Below are 22,510 nucleotides of genomic sequence, written 5' to 3'. Positions count from 1 at the left end.
AACACTCATGAGTGGCCACGTTAGAGCCCACGTTAACCTAGTTAACGTGGCCTCTAACGTTAAAGGGGGAAGAAAAGCCAACGTTAGTGACATTCAACATTGTCACTAACGTTGGCCTAAGGATCCAACACACCACGTTAACTCCCACGTTAACTTGGTTAACGTGGGAGCTAACGTAAGAAGTGAGAGTTGTCGACAACGTTAGTGACACTCAATATCGTCACTAACGTTGGAAGCAACCACACAACCCCCCAAGGAGCCACGTTAACTTAGTTAACGTGGAAGCTAACGATGAGGAATGAATGATGAGCCAACGTTAGTAACACTCAACATTGTCACTAACGTTGGGATGGCTAAGAATGGCCACGTTAGAAGCCACGTTAACCTAGTTAACGTGGACTCTAACGTGAGATCTAGGGACACATTGGAACGTTAGTGACAATGTTGAGTGTCACTAACGTTCTCGAAGTTTGGCAAGGCCACGTTAGAAGCCACGTTAACCTAGTTAACGTAGGCTTTAACGTGAAGCAAAAAGGGGCACACTGGAACGTTAGTGACAATGTTGAGTGTCACTAACGTTCTCGAAGTTGGCAAGGCCACGTTAGAAGCCACGTTAACCTAGTTAACTTGGGCTCTAACGTGAGGCAAAGGGGTCCATTGGAACGTTAGTGAAAATGTTAAGTGTCACTAACGTTCTCGAACTTATACTTTCACTAAATGTTAACACCCCTAACGCCCTGAGCTAAAGTCTCTGCCTACTTAGTACTTTCTCTCTGCAAGTAAAGTCAAGCCCAAATGAAGAAAAGAACTGCTTCAAACTCAAGATTCAAAGGCCCAAGACTTGAAGAGCAAACTAGAAGCTGAGAAGAGTAGTATATATAGGAGTAGCTTTGAATTGTTAAAGGAGTTTTGGAAGTTGGAAAAAGAGAATTACTCTCTGTATTTTACTTTCTCTGCAATTGCTAGTTCTATGATGTATTCTCCATCTTTATTTTCATTTTCTAGAGCTATGAACAACTAAACCTCTTTCATTGGGTTAGGGAGCTCTGTTGTAATTTGATGGATCAATACTAATTTTCATTACTCTTCTTCTATCTTTTCTCTTGATTTTACTTGAAAGCTTTCGATCTTCATCCAATTGAGTAGTTATCTTGGAAGAGAAGCTATTCAAACTTGGATCTCTTTTGAACCTTGAAAGAGGAATGAAGAGATCAAGCTAGAATTGCTTTCTCATGCTGGACCAAATTGAGTTTGGATGGGTATGTGACTATAACCCTCTCAATACTTGATTTGGAAAATGCATGTGGTATAATCAGTGACCATACTTCATCTCTTCTCATGAGCAATTGACCAAGAAATTGGCTATTGATCAAGATTTGAGAGATTGAATTGCAAGAAATTGTAATTCAATCACTTAAGATTGCCAAGGAGATCAATGAGTGCATTGATTGAGGAAGAGATGAAAATGAACTTGATCCGGAGAATTGCAACATCTCCTAAGCCCAATGAACTCCCCATCTCTAATCTACCCATTCTCTTTAATTTCTGCCATTTACTTTTATGAGCAAATCCCCCATTCCCATTTACAATTCTGCAATTTATTTTCAGTCATTTACTTCCAGTCCTTTAATTCTAGCATTTACTTTTCTGTTATTTACATTCCCGCCATTTTATTTTCTACAACTCTCAACCCAAATTCTGGATTCGCTCAACTGGAACATTCTTCTAATTAAAGTTGCTTGATCAATCAATCCCTGTGGGATTCGACCTCACTCTATTGTGAGTTTTTACTTGACGACAAATTCGGTACACTTGCCGAAAGGAGATTTGTTGAGAGACAAGTTTCCACCCGCAACAGTATAATATAACTAAAAAAATGTTACTAAAGATCTTTTGTAATATTTTTTAAGTATTACAAAAAATATCTATAGTAACATTTTTTGAAGTGTTTCAAAAAATATTTATGGTAACATTTTTCTAAATGTTACATAAGATATCTATTATTGTAACATTTTTTAAGTGTTACAAAAAATATTTATGGTAACATTTTTCTAAATATTACAAAATATATCTATTGTAACATTTCTTTAAGTGTTACTAGAAAAGGTCCATTGTAACATTTCTCATAATATTACTATAGAAGATCTATTGTAACATTTTTATTAAATGTTATTAAATCTTTAGAAAAATATTATTAAAACTCTTTAGTAACATAGGATATATTTAATATTTGTTAAAATGTTACTAATATACATAGTTAATATTTTAATATAATTTAGTAACATTTTTTAAATGTTAATAAAAGTCAATTATGTAGTAGAGTACTTCTTAATCACTTTTAATTGCATATAAATACATAGATTTAATAAATCAATCAAAAGAGAGTTTTATAGTAATTTTTTGTTTTTCTGCATAAAAGATTTGCCACTATCCATCTTCATGATGACGTGACTGAATAATACATAGAGCTTTCTACTAGATAGATAGGTGAAATTTATAAGCTCTTAAAACTAGTCAATATCTTAATGTTATAGCCCCAATCAACTAGTCAAGCTCTTAATCATTTAGTAGTCTATACAGTTTTGCTAACCTAACAACCTAACCATTTCAGAATATATGTTCCCATGTGTGTTAGTATATGACTTGTATGCATTAGCCATTTTGGACAGTAATTTTGTGATAAAGGTACAGAGGAAAGAAAACCAAGGAAGTGGTAGTGCAGTCAACTCTATACTGTAGTTTGTAGTATTCAATTAACAACTATATATTTGCATTAAAAACAGCACTATACTCCAACATGCTTCCCACGTTCAACCCACCAGGCTTCATAGCATCTCGAACATTTGGTTGTATAACATTTCTTTTAACATGTTCAAAAGAGTCATAAATAGGAACTTTTGGACTGATGTGGAGCTTTTCTTTAATCCTGCTTCATTAGGTTCTTTTACCAAACTCTGTGAAGTGATGATGTGAAGATATTTAATTAGCAAAACACTATCAATCATTTATTATATGCTTAATGATATCTTATGTTAAGGATATAGAGCAGTTGAACAAAAATATAATATCACATATATACTATTTAAGGTTTTTTGATATAGTAATTTGGATCTAGTGCACTGAATAATTTCACTTGGACTTTATATTTGTAAACTACATTCCTTTCTTTCAATTAAACATTGAAAGGGATACGAACAGGGACAGTGGTACCACACAGTACACATTAATTCTTTCAATCTTATCTTATATATATGTATTTCAATTTTGTTCTTAAATGCATACAACTCATAAAAAAAATAAGGTGCTAGATTAGTATTCAAAATAACTCTTAAAAAAAGTACCGAATTTTTTGGTTTTTTCTTTTTTTATGAATCTTAATTGAAATGTTCTACTACTACTAATTATGAGATTTCATGATAAGACTTTATATCTCAATTTTTTATGATAAGATTTGTATGTATTGTTTTTAGTGTTGATGTGCCTGTATATATTTTTTTGGTAGGGTTGATATAGTCACAAGTATTATCAAAGTTGCAGTGACATTCATTTATACTATTATAAATATTGGTAGAGTTTAAGATTCCCAGAAAAGCTATTCAAGGTTTAACCTTCTACTTTTTTTATTTATTTATTATCTCTGTTAAACTATTGAGTTTTAATTTATCTTTGTCTTTATTATCTCTGTTAAATTATTATGCATGCTTATCTATACTAAAATATGTATGCTTGTTTGTGTAAATAATTCATGGTGAGTATAAATTATATTCATCATAAGACTTTTATTTGTTGTGGTTTCTCATTGAAAAAAAATAAAAAAGTGAATATTATCCCTTTGATATGTAGGAAATTAAATTCATTAATAATGGAAAACCAGAACCGAAGTTGAATGTATGATAGAAAAGCACAGCTCTAGCCCCAACCCCAACCCCAGTCCCAGGTAGAAAACTCCCATCTATTCTGCAGCGACCAGGATAACCACAGAGTTCTCAAAGGGATGATGATTCTGACGATTTTGATGACTCGGATGATTATTTAGACGAGTATGAGTAGGTTATTTAATCACTTTACTTTGAATATTTTGTATTATTAGTGGATTACAATTTAAACGAATATAAGTCTAAGTTTAGTTATTTATCTTGTCTTGAGTATTTATGTTAGAGGATTATTTATTATTTTGATAAGTTTGTAAACTCATTATCTAATATTTAGTATAAATTTTATTTTTATATTTAAAAGTTTATTTGTCTTGTTATTTATATTCTGTATAAATTTTATTTCTATATTTATTTACATTAATTGTTTACTATTTTTCAAATAGAAAAAATAATTAAAACATATCTATTAAAATCGACGGAATGGTTGTCGCTTTTTAATTTTAAAATAGACAAAAAAAATCAAATATAGACAAAGAATTTGTTGGTATCTAAATAATAAAATCGACGGCAACTGTGTCGATTTTATTGGATCAAATATCGACGGTAACGTTGTCAATTTTAGTAAGCATATTATAAACGAAAACATTGTCGATTTTATTGAATCAAATGTCGACAAAAATGGCATCGATTTTATATAATAATATCGACGGCAACGTTGTCGATTTTGGTAAGAATGTAAAATTCTCAAACTCATATTATAGACAGTAACGCCGTCGATTTAATTAAATTATTATCGAGGCTAGGCAAGCCGTCGATTTTATTAGAATTTTGAAAAATCGACAAGCTTTATAGCGACCACCTCCACCGTTCATTTTGCCGTCGAAATTTAATATTATCGACGGCTAAGCCGTCGATTTGGCCGTCGATTTTAACGATGTTTCTTGTAGTGATAATATATAATTTAGAATTCTATTTTTTAGGTTTCATATTTTTAAAAAAATTGAATAATCTTTTTTTTAACAATACAATAGAAATATTTCTCTTTTTATATATATCATTAAACAATTATTTAAAAATTCACTTCTCATACAATCAAAAGCTAACTCTCTGTGATATTTATAGTTGAAAAATTTCTTTCAATTAATGTAGTTGTTACAGAAAAAAAACACTAAAACTAATTTAAGAAAAAGATAAATAATATCTTTTGAGTTCATTTTTAAGAAAGAACATCAATCTCATTTAAATATAATTGAGAATTAATTCTTCTAATAAATATTTAATATAAAATTATTAAATTGACTATTAAATACCAAAAATTGAGTAAAAAATTTGTGGGGTCAAATTTCATAATTTAATGGGGACAAATAAATATTATTATCATATATTATTTAAAAAAAATTTCAAATTATAGTGGGGCATTTGCCCCCACTACAATGTGTATAAATCCGTCCATACTCTTCATACAACTTTTTAAATTTCTCCAATACTTCATTTGCCTTCAATTCAAAGGTTGAAGGATCTAATTTTTTCTAATAAAATCTCAAGAATTGTAACTTTAATCGAGAATAAAAAATTGCTCCAAAAATCAAGGCGGTGCTATAATCTTTTCAATATTTATCAAACTTCACCTTCATTTTGAAAGCCATGTTCATAATAACAGCATCATCACAAATTTAATTATCTTCCAAAAGACATTCAAATTTTCAAACTTGCATAAAATACAAATTTGATGTTGGATATGATGAACCCGAAATGAGGTTTGTAGTTTCATAAAATGGTTCTAAAAATTCACACTTTTTTTTGCTAAACTCCATTCTTCATTTGTCGGACAATGTTTATAAGCTCTATCTACAATACTAAGGATGTCAAACACTTTTTCAAATCTAATTACACTTTTCAACATCATAGATGTAGAATTTCATCGAATTGGAACATCTGATTTTAGACCAGCACCTTCTTCAATTTTTGCTTGCTGCACACAATCTTTAAATTTCACCATTCTTCCACCAGAAATTTTTACATATTTCACACTCTCTCTGATTTTAAATAAAGCTCCAGCAGCCACCTTTAACCCTTCTTGCACAATCAAATTTAAAATGAGTGGAGCAAAGTACATGAAAATATTCGCCATTGCAAAGCAAACTATTCTGCTTACGTAGGTGAGTTTTTAAGATGTTTTGCATGTTATTTGCAGAAGTATTATCTATAGTAATAGAAAACACTTTCTTATCAATACGTCATTGCTTCAAAGAGTTAAATAAGACTGCTTCCAGATCAGTCCCAGTATGGGAAGGTATCAGGGACGGATCTACTTATATTATAGCAGGAGCAAGCGCCTCCACTACAATTTGGAATTTTTTAAATAGTACATCATAATAATATTTATTTGCCCCCGTTAAATTATTAAATTTGACCCCACAATAATTTTTTATTCAACTTTTGACAATTGATAGTCAATTTAAAAACTTCATATTAGATGTGCATTATAATGATAAATTATCAAATTTAAATGAGATTGGTATTCTTTCTTATTAGAAATTGACTCTAAAGAATATTATCTATCTATTGGTGTTTGAAATTAGTTTTAATTTTTTTTCATAACTATTACACTAAGTGAATGAACTTTTTCAACTATGAATATCATTAAGATTAGAGCTAATTGTATGAAAGGTGGGTTTTAAATATTTTTAAATAATTGTTTAACAACATATATATATAAAAAAAAGAGACATTTTGATTATATTTTCAATAAAATATTATTCAATTTTTTCAAAATATGAAATATAAAAAAAATAAAATTCTAAATTATATGTTATTAGTTAAATTACTATTTTAGTTTTTTAATTTGTAATTAGATATTTTGAAGACTAATCATATTTTATAATAACAAAATATAATTATACCAACAATTATGTTACGTATACATAAAAATAATTACTTGTATAAAATAAATTTTGAAATACAAAATATACATTAAAAATAAGTTAAATAATATATATATTTATACATAAATTTATAGTAGATAAGTTGATAGCTAATTTTTTATGTAAGCATAATATTTTTATTATAAAAATTATCATGTTATATATATTTTGCCCCACTTTCAAAATTTTTTAGATCCGCCACCGAGGAATCATTCGACAAAAATTCAAAATCTTACTCACTAGTCGCCAATTCTCATCAACAAAATGAGCTGTCAGACAAATATATCCTTCAGTGGTAGATGCTGTCCACACATAAGATGTCAAACAAATTCTATTAGATATCCTAGACATCTTCTTCTTTAATTTTTCTTTCTCTGTTGAATAAATCATTTTAAGATCTGAAACTAAAGTGTTTCTAGAAGACATTATTACAATCGTTGGACTAATGTAATTAGAGCCCGTTTGGGAACGCACAAAAGCTACTTTTTTTTACTTTTGAATTATGAAAAGTTACGATAAGCGTGTTTGGCACTATTTTTAAGAAGAGCTTTTAACTTCCCGAAAAGTTAATTTATAGCTTTTGGGAGAAGTAAAAATAGATGACTTTCTCATTTTTGATAAGTCATTTCATCACTTCAGTGAAAAAAAAATTGATTTCAAAACAAAAAAATTTACTTTCGTTCTTGATTCTGTGGAAAAATGTTTCCTGTTTCTGCTGGAAATACTGGCCCTCCACCACCATTTTCACGCAAGGTTCCATCTTCTAGAAGCACTGGCCTTCCACCATCATCCTCACGCAATTGTTCCATCTACTGGAAGTGTTGGCCCTCCACCACCATTTTCACGTAATGATTCATCTGCTGGAAGTATTGACCCTTCACCACCATCTTCTGTTCCATCTGAACCAGCATATATTCCTTTCAGGTAATTTTTTTTTTATCATTTTATTATTCTATTTTTATTATTAAATTTGTATTGAATAGTTTGTATGCTTTGAAATCACAGTTTTAATTTTATTTTTTTATATGTGATTTTAATTTTATTTTTTTTATATGTGATTTTATTTTTTTATATGTGATTTTAATTTTATTTTTTTTATATGTGATTTTATTTTTATACAACTTGCTATTATTTTTATAATTAGTTTTATAATTTTCTTTTTTTTTATGTTCTTCCCCAACAAATTCATGAAAGTGGCAAGTCTGGAAGAAAATTTAAAGCTGATTGGAATGAACGAAATACTGTTATATTCATGAAAATATGTAAAGAAGAGATGGTGGCTGGAAATAGACCTGGAACACATTTTAACAAAGTTGGTTGGGCAAATTTAAAAACAAAATTCTTGAAAGAGATTGGTTTAAATTATGAGTCTAAACAATTTAAAAACAAGTGGGAGGCTATGAAAAGAGAATGGGGACTATGGGCTAAACTAAAAGGAAAAGAGACTGGTCTTGGTTGGGATCCTATTAAGAAGACCATACAAGCAAGTGATGATTGGTGGGATGCTAAGATTCAGGTATGTTGTATTTTTTAAAACTATTTCAGAAATATCAATTTTATCGAGAGATTTTTAATTGTCATTTTATCGTCTCATAGGAAAATCCTGATGTGGCAAAAGTTAGAGAGGAAGGTCCAAAACATCTTGATGAAATGGAGTTCCTTTTTGAAGATGTTGTAGCTACTGGTGTAGGTGCATGGGCACCTTCTGAAGATATAAATGATAGTTATAACGATAGATATAATGACGAAGATAATGGTAATGAGGAAGAAGGTTTAGAAGATGAGTTAAATGATGAATCAACGCCTTCTAGTGCAATGAGACAAAAGAGAAGAAATGTTGGAAAAGGGTCTGGAGCCTCTCAACTTTCAACTCAACTAGAACGTATAATTAATGTGTTTGAAGAAGAAAAGGCCAACGAAATAGCTCATAAAAATAACGTACCAAGTATATCTACTTGTTTAGCTGTTCTCAAACAATTACCTGGGCTAGAAGTGAGGAGTGATATATTCTTTATAGCTACAAGACTAATGGCAAAAAGGTCGAATAGAGAGATTTTTATGGGACTAGAAGATTCTGCCTTACAACTTGGTTGGTTGAAGACTCATAGTTTAGCAGATGTGTCTGGTTCTTAAAGTTTTTTTTGTTAGAATGTCTCTTTTTAATATATTTATGTGTTGTTCAAAAAATATTTTCTATGATTATATTTTTTTATTATTTTCTATAGTTGTTTGCTATTTTATATTTAATATGTGAACTAGTGTTTATTTTGATATTAGTTTAAAATATTTGTATAACAGGATATCTAACAGCTCAACTGAAAGTTTGATGTCAAATACAAATGTGTCAGACGAAGAATTTGAAAACAAACAAAAGGTCGCAGCCAAACGTAAAAAGAAGACAATGACTTTAATAACAATCGCAACTTGTGTTGATTATTTTCTAAAGTACGTTGTGAAAAATCCACGAAGAACTTCAAGGTTGACAGGAAGTAGTTGGGTAAATGAACTTTTAAATGGGCATCCTATTCGTTGCTACCAGCAATTTAGGATGAAAAAGCTTGTGTTCCTTCATCTCTGTGATGTTTTACAAAGTACTTACAATCTGAAGACAACAAAAGGGATTGAAATTCATGAACAAGTAGGTATATTTTTATATATCATTGGACAGCCAGGTTCAATACGTAATGCAGAAGAGAGATTCCAACATTCAGGGAAACTATTTCTAGACAATTTCATTGTGTATTGGATGCTGTTTGCAAGCTTGCTCAACATATTATTCAACCAACTGATCCACAATTTACAGATACTCCAGTGGAAATTAAAAATGATGAAAGATATTATCCATATTTTAAAAATTACATTGGTGCAATAGATGGAACTCATATACCTGTTGTTGTTCCTGCCGACAAGAAAATTCCATACATTGGTAGAAAGGGGATTACAACTACAAATGTGATGGCAGTATGTGATTTTAACATGTGTTTCACATTTGTATGGGCAGGTTGGGAGGGATCTGCACACGATACCAAAATTTTCAATCAAGCTGTGCGTAGACAAAGCCTTCATTTCCCTCTTCCTCCTAAAGGTTAGCATATTTGAGACTGATATTATTTATATTAGATTAAACTCTTTATTTTTATTAACTGATTTTGTGGTGCACTAAATTTTTGCTAGATAAGTACTACTTGGTAGATTCTGGCTATCCGTGTTTTATGGGGTTCTTAGGTCCTTATAAAGGTCACAGATACCATCTTCCACATTTTAGATTGGATCCCAGAGCAAGAGGAAGAAATGAAGTATTCAACTATTATCATTCTAGCCTTAGATGTACAATTGAACGCTCATTTGGATGTTGTAAAGCAAGATGAAAAATCTTAGGTGCCATGCCATCGTTTTCTTTAGACACACAGGTTCGAATTATTGGTGCTTGTATGGCTTTACACAATTTTATTCGACGGAATGACACAAGCGATGAACAATTTGAAGAATTCTATGAAAATTTTGATCTTATGGGTGAAGGTGAAGGTGAAGTAGAAGAACCTGTTTCTAATGATATTACGTGGGAAGAACCGAATGCTGAAAGTACTAGAAAAATGGAACTAATTAGAGAACAAATAAAGAATCAATTGCCTGATCGATTGTAATCTTAGTGATTTGGTTATGTAAAATCAACCTTCAATAATGGAAAGTATTTGTTATTATCGTTATTTTAATATCCATTCTCTTATGTTAAAAAAAATTGTATTTTGTGAGTTATTTATCCAAACGCTATAACTTTAAAATAAGTACTTCTATAGTTAAAAATCCAAACACAAAATAACTTATTTATAAGCTACTATTAATAAAAGTCCTTATACTTTAAGCTCTTTTTCCAAAAGAACTTATTTAAGTTATTTACCCAAACTGGGCCTTAATCCAATCTCTAATACCCTCATACTCAACAAAGCTAAACTCAAGATCATGATTTGCTGTCGCCTGAGTGAGTTTTTTCCGATGAACATTCTGATAAATTTTGGTTGGAAGACCCCTGTATATATCATCATCAAATCTAATTCTGAGGGGTATGGATTTACAAGAAACTATATGATGACTCAGATAAGAAGTCCCGTAACTATTTAGTTTTTGGATTTTTTTTTCAATTTTGTATTCATGATTACAAAAATTGCATTAAGCTTTTTCAATACCATCTCTGTCTTTTTCAATCCTCTTAAAAAACCTCCAAACATTAGATTTTTTTATCAGAATCAACACTACCAGAAACTTAAACAGGAGTCTCAGAAACAATCTCATCATCCATGTTTATAAATTTCTTAATCATATTCAAATAATATGTATTAAAATACTACAGCAACAACAACAACGTTCATTGATTATGAAATTCTTGTATTAAAAATTTAAAATTCTACAACAACAATAACCCACTTTATAATCTTTTGCACTAAATTGCACTTTATAATCAACTGATCTAAATAAGAACAAAATATGTTCCTAAATATCTTGCCGAACAAGCCTTTTCATTCCAAGAAGTCAAGAAACAACAAAAAAAAAAAACTCCAATTTGACATTCAAAAAAATATAATTGTACAAAGAATGAATAAATCAAGCCTTATGGATCCAAAATATCAACACATAAACTTTTTTCATCTGCATAAAAGACTTCAAAATTCAAAGTTAACTTGATAATTTCGACTTATCAAAGAATCGTATTTCTCTTTTGATTCTCAAAATAAAATATTATTTTCCCTTAAAATGTACAAAATTATAGTGAAGAACTGAAACTTAATTTTGATAAATCCAAATCAAAGACTAAAAGATTATCAACCAACTGATACAATGATATCCTCCAATGAAAATTGATGCTTTCACAAACGATATTATGGGTTCTAAAGCAATCATAATTACAATTAAAAAAAAGCACAAACCGAATATTGGAAGCTCAACAATATTCGGTTCCATTACTACTTGCAAACTAAATATTCTAAATTCAGTTAGCATATTGGTTTCTTCAGAATAAAACCAATGTAAATTACAACAAACATTCATTTTCTTTTTTAATGGTTTCATTATGAATAGGGTACCCTGAATTAATGACCAATTTTTTTCTGAATCAATAGCAAACTAATTTGAACTAATTTAAAAATTTTTATTTTGAAATCAAGCAGAAATAAGCAAACTAGAAAAACAAAAACTCTAAGAGAGGGAGAGAAGAAGAAGAAAGTCACCTTTGGGGCTCTGAAGCAGAAACAAGCGCACCGCATCAGGGAGGAGTTGGGGCCATCCCAGTTTTAATTTTTTTTTTGTGGGGCTTAATTAGGGCCAGGACTTATAAAATATGTTTTTATAATTTATGGGGCTGTGGGCTGAAATTATTTTAAAGAGTTTAGGGCCAACCCTAAAATATTGGGCTCGATTGACATTACTACTTTCTATCATCATTAGTCACCTATTGTAATTGAAAACACATTAAATTAACAACAGCAAGTTTAATCTATAAATTAAATGTGATGGCAATGCTAATAATTAATTTGGTAATTACCAAGAGAGAGTCAACAAAATACAATTCATGGTTTGAATAGAGGATGCAAGACAAGTTCAGATAATAGCCAAAATAAGTCTAGAGAATATTTTGAAAGATGAAAACCTAACCCAATATCACCGTTGGCTTTGTACCCCTGGTTCAGGAGGGAGAAATAGACTACTACCGGCAATGATGGCGGATGCAATGGCCACGGCAAGACGCGACGGCGCTGTTGGAGGAGTTGGACGCGGGTGGTGCGAATAGGGGTCACGGGTGGACATGACAGATGGTGATGGAGACGCGACGACTCTGATGGGTCGGAGGAGATGGACACACAGGGGTCACGGAGGCTCAGGATGTGAGAGATAGTGGCGAGACGTGATAGCACTGGTGGAGAAGCGGATCCAGAGGTGGTAAAATTAGGGTCATAGAGGCCAAGGACGCGATAGACGATGATGGAGATAGACAAAAGAGTGAAAGACAAAAAAAATGTGGTGGTGTTGGTGAACGACAACAGTAAAAAATCTGCCGACAAAAATTCAGATCTGAGAGTGAAGTGTTTCTCTGCATTGAGGGTCTTTAGTTTTTGAGAGTTAGAAGTCACAGGAGAACGAAAAAAAGAAGAAAATTTTTTTATTTTGTATTAATTTTAATAAAATATAATATTTAATCATAATTAATCATGTATAATTAATAGTACACATATATTAGTATTTATATATAAATAATATTTAATATACTTTTAAAATATATTAAATTTTAATTTTTAAAATTATTTAATTATTAGTTGACTAGAATTAATGATATCGTGTCTATACTATATTAGTCTATATATACGGAATATGAATTTTTTTTACAAATCTTGAGATACGAGAGCAATTACCAAATTAACGGTGGTATGGAAACAATCACCAATAATGTTTGGCGGTTCGGTGCAGTGGAGACCCTGACAACAAAAAATTTGGCTGCATGCATTATTGATGATCCTAACCATGGCGTCGTCCACGCACAGCAATAGCATGCCGTCTTGTACAAATATCGTGTTTAATTAGATAATGGTATAATGTATTTGTTTATAGAGTTTAGTCAGCCTGTGTCCTAAAATTTATTATTAATAAAAAATTTTAAATTTTTTTATTTAATAAATATAAAATAAATGTATTAAAAATTTAAATATTTATAAAATTTTTAATTTATAATCTTAACGTATCCTTTTAGCACACGATCGTTAAACCCTTGTTTACAGGATGTGATAGATTGATACTTAGAGATTTATTTGTATAATATGTGAACTTTTATGGTTCAGGAAGCAGTCCCATAATCATAATGCATCCTCGATCTATTATTAATGGTACCCCAGAAAGAGACAAACGGTAGCTGTTAATAATTGTCAGATGGGGGGACCCTGGCATTGTTGGAAATTGTATATTTGAGCAGCCAACGAAACTTTCGTGACCCTTTAATTTCCGGATCCTTTAACGTCCGCATATCGGTGTAACTTTCGTGACAATGAATGAATATTAAAGAGCACGACTAAATAATATGCAAAAGGATACTACAACTCTTAATTGAACTCAAATATCATTTCATTGCATCCTACTATCATTAATATAATTGATTAGATATATGACGACGACGATGATGATGGGTCTAGTTGGGTGTTTTTATATTGAGAATAAGCAAATCCATTTTGCACAAAATCAAGCAAGAATGCATCATCTTCTTCAGCATAATAACCAAGCCACTGATGACCAACATGATCTTTCTCTTTTATTACCAAGGGATTAGCAGCTGAAATGTCTGATTCCAAAGGCAGCATTTTTGATGGAACTGGGAATGGTGTTTGGTACAAACCCAAAACAGCAGACTCAAAACAAGTAGTTGGGGTGTTGTTATTATGATCAAAGGCTTCAATTTGAGGAGTGAAAGTTGGGAACTTGGAAGAAGCAGTGTTGAGGACAGTAGTGGCATTGGCAGTGTTTATTCCTCCTGCGAAGAACTTCTTCCTAAGCTTAGTGTTCCAGTGATTTTTGACATCATTATCAGTTCTTCCAGGTAGTTGAGCTGCTATAAGGGACCACCTTAACACAAACAGAAACAACGTCGTAATACATAAAATGAATGAAGAAGATTCAAGTTAAGTAGTTGATGGTTGTTACTACCTGCTTCCAATGGTAGCATAAAGGGTGGAGATAAGTTTGTCTTCATCGTCAGTGAAAGCTCCATGCTTGATGTGAGGCCTGAGATAGTTGAGCCATCTCAGACGACAGCTTTTCCCGCAGCGTTTAAGGCCTTGATCATCATTAGTCAGATAGATAGAGACAATGACAGGCAACAAACAAACAAACACAAGGAGGTAGATGAGAGATGAGATCTGAAACCTGCTTTGAGAGGAAGAGCTATCCAGTTACCAGCAGAGCCATGTTTGTTGAGGTAGCTTTTGAGTATTTCATCTTCTTCATGAGACCATGGCCCTCTTTTCACGTTAGCTTTGTCACAGCATGGACTTCTTCCCATTGCCACTCTCTCTGTCTTTTGTTAGGGCATTACCACAAACTAGAAGCTATTTAAATAGACCCCATTTTTTCAATTAAGTGAGAACCGGTCAACCACAAGGTACACTCAAATGTAAGTATTTAACAGAAAAAGAAAAGAATAGTACCCTTTTTGTTTTGGTTTCAAATAGTACTTTTATTTATTTATTATTATTTTTTTTTTTTGTCAGACAACACACCCACACAATTACATCACATGCTTCAGCCACAAATAGAATAGTACTTAGCACTCATCACCATATCAAATGGACCATGATTCATTCATCATCCAAACTGGGCCACATTACCATACCCAGCCCAATAGGCCATGATACCTGGGTGCCCCAAACATCTACAAACAACACAAATGTGATAGACAGGATAGTTAACTGCTGAAGCAACGGTTTGAAAAAAATAAAAAATAAGAGACACAGGAAACTATAATCTATAGAGAGACTAAGAAAAATGAGAAACCACACCTTAAAAATTAGCCAATAAAAGAGAAGAACTAATCTCCTTATATATAATATAAAGCATCCCATACTATCCGACATGGGACTTTGAACACCCCAGAATATCCAAATCCCTAACAAATTCATTTTCTTTCCATGATGAATTCCCTCACTTCATTGAATAGTAAAAGGAAGGAGATGTGACTTATAACTTGATTAAACAAAACCTTTTGCTATGTTCTTTTCTTAATTAATTAATTTAAGAAAGTGGAAATATGATGGATTGTGCTACAGTGAATCTTAGACATCGATATGGAGGCATCACTCCAATCCAAAACACAAGAAAGTGGAACATCTTGGTGGGATTATTCCATCTTTTAGGAAAATGTCAATGACATATAATAGTATATTAATATTCTCTTTCAAGTTTCAAGAGGTTATCTAGGATGGACTTAGATTAGATTAGATTACATTACATTAAATTAAAGCGATGCACTGTATGGTATTAGTATTTGTATATTAGTCAAATCCATCAACATCTTATCTCTAAAGACCAAAGTGCAACAACCCCATGATCCTTGTCTGTTGTTGTTGAAGTTGAAGCGGCATTAATAATTTCAATTCATTTGGAACAATATCTTTTCTTTTTAAAGCCAAAACCTGTTGGCTTAGAACCAACAGTTTCCATCAACCGAGGGCATGCTTGCTACTTACTTACAATACTTTTTCTTTGGGTTTAACTCACTTTAATTTTATGCTTACTCCGTACACTTTCCATTTCCTCTGCCCCTTCTCATTATACCAATTTCACAAGCCTTCTAATCACACTTACTTTTACTCATAACCAATATTTAGCTTTGATTTCTTTCAATTTATCAACTATCATACTCAATAGAGATATAATATAATCAAAGAATTCTTTAATAATTCAAATTGAGGACTCAAATAATGCTTTTATGGCCTTTCTATCAGAAAAAAAAAAAAAAAAAGCAATTAACCGTCCAATGCAATTCTCAAAAATAGTTATAAAATAGAATATAAAATTGATTTAGTTTTTAATGTTTAAAGTAAATCTTAAATTTTTTTAATATTTAAACATTTTATTTTTGCTTCAAACTTCTTTCGTCTTTTTTTTTTTTAAGACAAAAATTTTATTTTTGACTGAAAAAAAATAACAAAATATTTTGGACAAAAATAAAACGCCTTAAATGTTAAATATTAAAGATAAAAACAATAAGTAATTAATTAAAATTTTTAAAAAGAACAATCATATGGATCAAATAATACCGATCACGTGTTTTGATCGCAAATTGGATAGGATTGAAAACCAAACAAAAGCCTGTAGCTTAAGATATTTCAGATCATGAGAACAGGATAATGATTATAACAATTAAGTTACTAGAATTTAATCTATAAATTGAAAAAAGTTTGGTAACAAACAAATTTCAGCCATAATTAATCAAAATTTTTGATAATTTATTTTATTTATATCATTTAATAATAATTTTATTTTTTATTTCACTCTCTTATCATTCTACTTATTATATTCTTATCAACTTCACTTATTAATCATATTAATTATAATATTATATCTCTTATTATTAGGTATTTTTGTAATTAATACTTAATATTTTTTTTATAATTTAATTTTTATATTTAATAATACATTAAATATTAATAATAATAATAATAAGAATGGACGGTAATGATAATATATATTAATTGAGTTAACTGCACTTGATTCTTTATTTTCTTTAAGGCATTTAATATCAATCAATAGAAATACGAAAAAATCATTAATTCTTTATTTCCGTTAAAGCATTTTAATTGCACTTGATTCTTTGTAATATATACCTTCCATTAATTCAATTATGATCATTCAAAAATCATAACTCTAATACCATTACAAGCACAATAGTGTATAAGTCAAGAAATTTTACAAGAAATCGCATTTATCATTGCAAATAGTATGACATTTGAATTCGACTTTAATACGGTACCTATGGTAGAAGATGCTGATGAAGAATTTGAACAACAGACGAACTCACTCGACGAGGTTGTTGTCAGTCAACCAATTTTCGAGAATATGAAAAACACACTAGCTTTGATGAGGTATGATAATAAACTGATTTAATTTTTTTTTTTTGTGCTTTTATGTGCATTTATAATTATACTGTACTAACTAAATTCATACGCATAACATTCATACGTTCATATACATAACATCCATAATTACATACAACTAATATCTAAAAATTAAATTTATGTTTATTAGATATTACATCCATATACATATCATTTTTTAGTTATTGCATAAGTAACTATAAAGTTAACACAGATGTTTTTAAATTTTATCATAATTGAATTTAAAAAAATATCAAATTCTTAAATTAATTTCTTCAATTGATAAATTTACTCATAACATCCATAGATTCATACACATAACATCCATTATTTCATATTAATAACATCCATAATTTGTACTCATAATATTCATAATTTCATACCTATATGATGTCTATAATTAATAAATTTTTATAATTAATATTATCAAATTTTAAACTATACATCTTATTGTATTTTTCAAATTATCTCATATGCACATTAATAGGTCATAATTTTAATTATTTTAATATTTTTATTTAATATTCATATGTATGCTTATTTATTGATTTTAATATAACAGTTAATAATTATTTTTAAAAATTAATTTTTTAATTTTTTTTATATTTTATGTTTTATTTTTTAATAGTCTATATGTAAAATATAAATTGTATAGTTGAAGTTGTTAAAAATTTTTAATTTAATTTTTATAATTTTTGCAGAAAATTATTATATTTTAATGGATAATAATGTAATTGAGAAATGTTAGGAATTTGATTTGAGAGAAATTGAAATTGATTTTGAAAAAAATATTAATGACTCCAAACATACAGCAAAATAGTAGTTGATAAGAAAGATAAATGATTAAAAAATACATATTACTTGTTTATCAAAAAAATGAAAATTTTTATATGACATTTTTATATTGTAATTATTTTTTAACTACCTAACATCACCCCTTATAAATTATAGCTAATTGGGACTCGCTTAAAGCTTCACCGTCAATCTACTATTGAATAGTTTTTGAAGATCCTGGAAAAAAAAAAAAAAAAAAAAAAGCTGTTTTTTCTCCTATTTGGAAAAGAAAAAAGAATCAAAAGCTTCAAGAGAAATATAAACCATCCAAACTAGATATTTTATGATGGATTTTGCCTTTGAATTATTGATGATTCTCTTGCGGTATGATAGTTAGTCATGTACCATGTTCTTTGAGATGCAGATTGAAAAATTCACATCTACTAGTCAATTCAAATTTGTCCCAATAAAATATCACACTTTCTCATATAAAAAAATTAAGAGTTAATATTTCAATTGGTCCATACAATTACTTCTAAAATTTTGATTTACTAAATTTAATTTTTAATTTAATATTTTTTATCCACGTGAATCCATATTTGTGATGGCTACCCACTAAACTTTTTAACTATTATCTGAAATAGTAATTGAAATTTTTTTATCTTAGTTTATTCCCTACAAAGCATTTAATAATTTTGTAAATTGAAGACTAATATAATTTACAGATATTAAATTAGGAGATCAAATTAAATAAATTAAAATTTTAAGAATTAGATTAAATTATAAATGTAATTTCAGAGAATAATTTAAATATTCACTCAAAAGTAATGAAAAACCAGTTTTTTCTAAATTTTAGTGAGCTTTATTAATATGGGGTTAGGCACATCGTACTGACGTAATCCTGAGAAATCTATCTGTATATCTTAACTTATTTTGATTTATTCGTTATCAAATATGAATTGCTATTTTCATCAAAAGGGTGAAGCATAATACAGAAGGACCGTTTTGTTTATTGGCGATTTTGGTCACTAATGTCATATAATAATAGTAGAAAGGACCCAAATAAGAGTCACATTCATGGTATGACGTTGATGGGGTTTTGTCTCTGCCGTACATTTGAACCTTGTTCAATGGCTGCCTAAAACAACTTTTATTGTTCTACTGGTGTGATAAAGATGGATCTCCATTTAATAAATGGCTCATTTTGTTAATGGTAAAAATTCAGTTTATCAAAATAGAGTAAAGTTAATACAATTTGAAAATATGATTTTTATATGTATATAAATAATTATAAGCCGAGACAAAGGATACATACACAATACTAACATAAAAATATTTTTTTTTCTTTTTATAAATATACAATACTAACATAAAAATATTTTTTTTCCTGTAACAGATAATAATAATAAATATATATGAATCATCTTAGTTATATTGATATAATAATATTAGTGAATATTAATATCAGAAATTTTTATTTATATTTTTTTATTTTATATTTATTTTCTCTTCTTTATTTATTTATTTATTTTATAATATGTTATCAACACAAGACTCTGATTAAAATTTAGAAACTCTCTCATTAAGTTCACAAGTCCTAATCAAAGACTAGATTTAGTAAGGCTCAAGCCAACTAGTAGCAACTCTCAATCACCAATCAACAAAAGACTTTTGATAACTCAAGAGTCTCTAAATAATCCATCCAAGTCAAGAACATAAAAATCTAAATTAAAATTCAACCAGGTATTTTATCAAACACTTGGAAGGCATAAAATAAAAACATAGAAAATTAACAAGACATAGCAAAATCTAAGACTAACAATTGCAAGAGAAAACAATAACAGCAAATTAAAGAAAGCAATCATAAATATGGAAACATAAATTGCATTAATATGGATTAAAGGAAACAAGAAGAATTCATAAACCAAATTGGCAACATAAGAAAATCAATGAGAGAAATAGATAAACTAAAGTACTAGAACAAATAAAAGTAGAAGAATACTAAATTAAAGTAAAGTAGAAATCTAAATTTGAGAAGAAACAAGACTAAAAAACCTAAAACCTAGAGAGAGAAGAGAGCCTCCCTCTCTAGAAAACTACATCTAAAACCTAAAATTGTGTGAATGAAAGTGAATGAGTCCCCCTTCCTGCTCCACTCTGCAGCCTCTAATATGAATTTTCGGGCCTCAAACTGGGTCAAAAGCAACCCAGAAATTGCCCCCAGCGAATTCTGTTTAATGCAGCACGTGACGCTCGTCACGCGTACGCGTCAGCAACGCGTACGCGTCACTGTGCTTTTCACTTGGAGCCACGCGTGCGCGTCGTATGTTTGTTGCACCGATCACGCATACGTGTCGCCCATGCGTGCGCGTTGTGTAAGAACTACAACTAATCAACCGGTTAATTAAGTAATTATATTGCCCCGATTAGATTTCCGAAGAGTTAGGGTGAGAATTTGAGGATTTAAAGGTGATTTTTGGACTCAATGGGTCTTTCTGAGTTAGAAAATGTGTTTTCTGCGAAAACCGCAAAAAACTGCGAACCGGTAGTTGAACCGGTTGAACTGATTCGAGTATGCCCGATACCGCACGAGAAAAAGTGAAAACCGTCAAAAACATTAAAAAAAGGTTAGAAATGGAAAACCGGGCGTTAGTTTTAAAGGTTTGGCCCAAAGTTGGGCCAAACGGGCTAAAAACGCTAACAGATTGGATCAGACCCAAGTTGGACCCAAGCCCAACATATAAATACACTTAAATGAACCCATTTCAGCCACATTCACCCTCATAACATAAACACAACAGCAGCTGAAGTGAGGAGAGAGGTGAGAGCTTTCCACCATTGTTACTATTCACCATCTTCTTCTCAAGCTCATATCTTGAGCTATAGAGCTCCGATCGCCACACCATTTGCGGCTACGCGTTCCTTGTAAAGAGCTCTACAAAACCCATATAAGAAACTAGCAAGGTAAGCTCGAAATTTTCTCAGTTCTTCTCTTCAAAATTTCGGTTCTTAAGGCTTTGGGATTAAGTGAGTTTTTGTGATTTTGGATGTTTAGGTTTGCTCTAATACTTGCTTAGCATTGGGTTTTGGCTCCAAAAGCTGTTGAAAAAGGTAAGAGACATTAAACCCTTGTGACATTATGTTCAATTGGAAAACCTAGGTTGATTTGTGGCGATTTATATGTATATAGCTTGATTATTGTGAGTTTGGAGCTTGTTGGTGCTTGTTGGAGTTGCATTGGTGGTTGGATTGTGGTTGAAAGCTCATTTAATGGTCAATTTGGAGTTTTGGACATATAGGAGATCGGCCAAGGTATGGCTTCGATTTTTCCTATGTAGTATATAATATTCATGGACACTTAGGCTAGTGACCTATAGGATAGGTTGGATTTATATGGTTGTTGATGATAGTTGGTTGATGTTGTATGTTGGATTGATGTTGCTATGTGGTGCACGAAATTGTGATGTCACATTCATAATTTGTCACAACTTCGATACAACTAACCAGCAAGTGCACTGGGTCGTCCAAGTAATACCTTACGTGAGTAAGGGTCGAATCCCACGGAGATTGTTGGTATGAAGCAAGCTATGGTCACCTTGTAAATCTCAGTCAGGCAGATATAAATGGATAATGGTGTTTTCGAATAATAATTAATAAGATAGGGATAGAGGTACTTATGTAAATCATTGGTAGGAATTTCAGATAAGCGAATGGAGATACTTTCGTTCCTCTGAACCTGTGCTTTCCTGCTATCTTCTTCCAATCAGTCTTACTCCTTTCCATGGCTGGCTTTATGCAAGGGCATCACCGTTGTCAGTGGCTACATCCCCTCCTCTCAGTGAATAATATGCTCACGCACCCTGTCACGGCACGGCTATTCATCTGTCGGTTCCCGATCATGCTGGAATAAGATTCACCCTCCTTTTGCGTCTGTCACTAACGCCCAGCACTCGCGAGTTTGAAGCTCGTCACAGTCATTCAATCATTGAATCCTACTCAGAATACCACAGACAAGGTTTAGACCTTCCGGATTCTCTTGAATGCTGCCATCATTCTAGCTTACGCCACGAAGATTCTGGTTAGGAGATCTAAGAGATACTCATTCTAGCTTAATTCATGTAGAACAGAAGTGTTTGTCAGGAACGCGTTCATAAGGGAGAAGGATGATGAGCGTCACACATAATCATCACCTTCATCACGTTCTTGGGTGCGAATGGATATCTTAGAAGCGAAATAAAAAGAATTGAATAGAAAACAGTAGTACTTTGCATTAATCTTTGAGGAACAACAGAGCTCCACACCTTAATCT

The 22,510-nt window shown here is 30.8% G+C and overlaps 2 protein-coding genes across 2 annotated transcripts; one reads left to right on the top strand and one right to left on the bottom strand.

Annotated features, from left to right (window-relative positions):
- Positions 1–7,498: 7,498 nt before the first annotated feature.
- Positions 7,499–8,932, top strand: LOC148571531 (L10-interacting MYB domain-containing protein-like). The gene is made up of 3 exons (XM_088507278.1): positions 7,499–7,644; positions 7,994–8,315; positions 8,396–8,932. The coding sequence occupies exons 1-3, from the start codon at positions 7,499–7,501 to the stop codon at positions 8,930–8,932; spliced, it is 1,005 nt and encodes a 334-aa protein (XP_088363404.1).
- Positions 8,933–13,935: 5,003 nt separating this feature from the next.
- Positions 13,936–14,840, bottom strand: LOC107634512 (transcription factor RAX1-like). Its single transcript, XM_016337973.3, has 3 exons — positions 14,699–14,840; positions 14,480–14,609; positions 13,936–14,398 (listed from the first exon to the last, which is right to left on the bottom strand). The coding sequence occupies exons 1-3, from the start codon at positions 14,832–14,834 to the stop codon at positions 13,936–13,938; spliced, it is 729 nt and encodes a 242-aa protein (XP_016193459.1). The 5' UTR covers positions 14,835–14,840.
- Positions 14,841–22,510: the final 7,670 nt, after the last annotated feature.

This window comes from Arachis ipaensis, chromosome B3, assembly GCF_059453495.1.
Source record: "Arachis ipaensis isolate K30076 ecotype BB chromosome B3, ASM5945349v1, whole genome shotgun sequence".
Taxonomy (NCBI): Eukaryota; Viridiplantae; Streptophyta; class Magnoliopsida; order Fabales; family Fabaceae; genus Arachis; species Arachis ipaensis.
The sequence above is the reverse complement of the archived record's forward strand: the minus strand, read 5'-3'. Positions and strand labels throughout refer to the sequence as shown.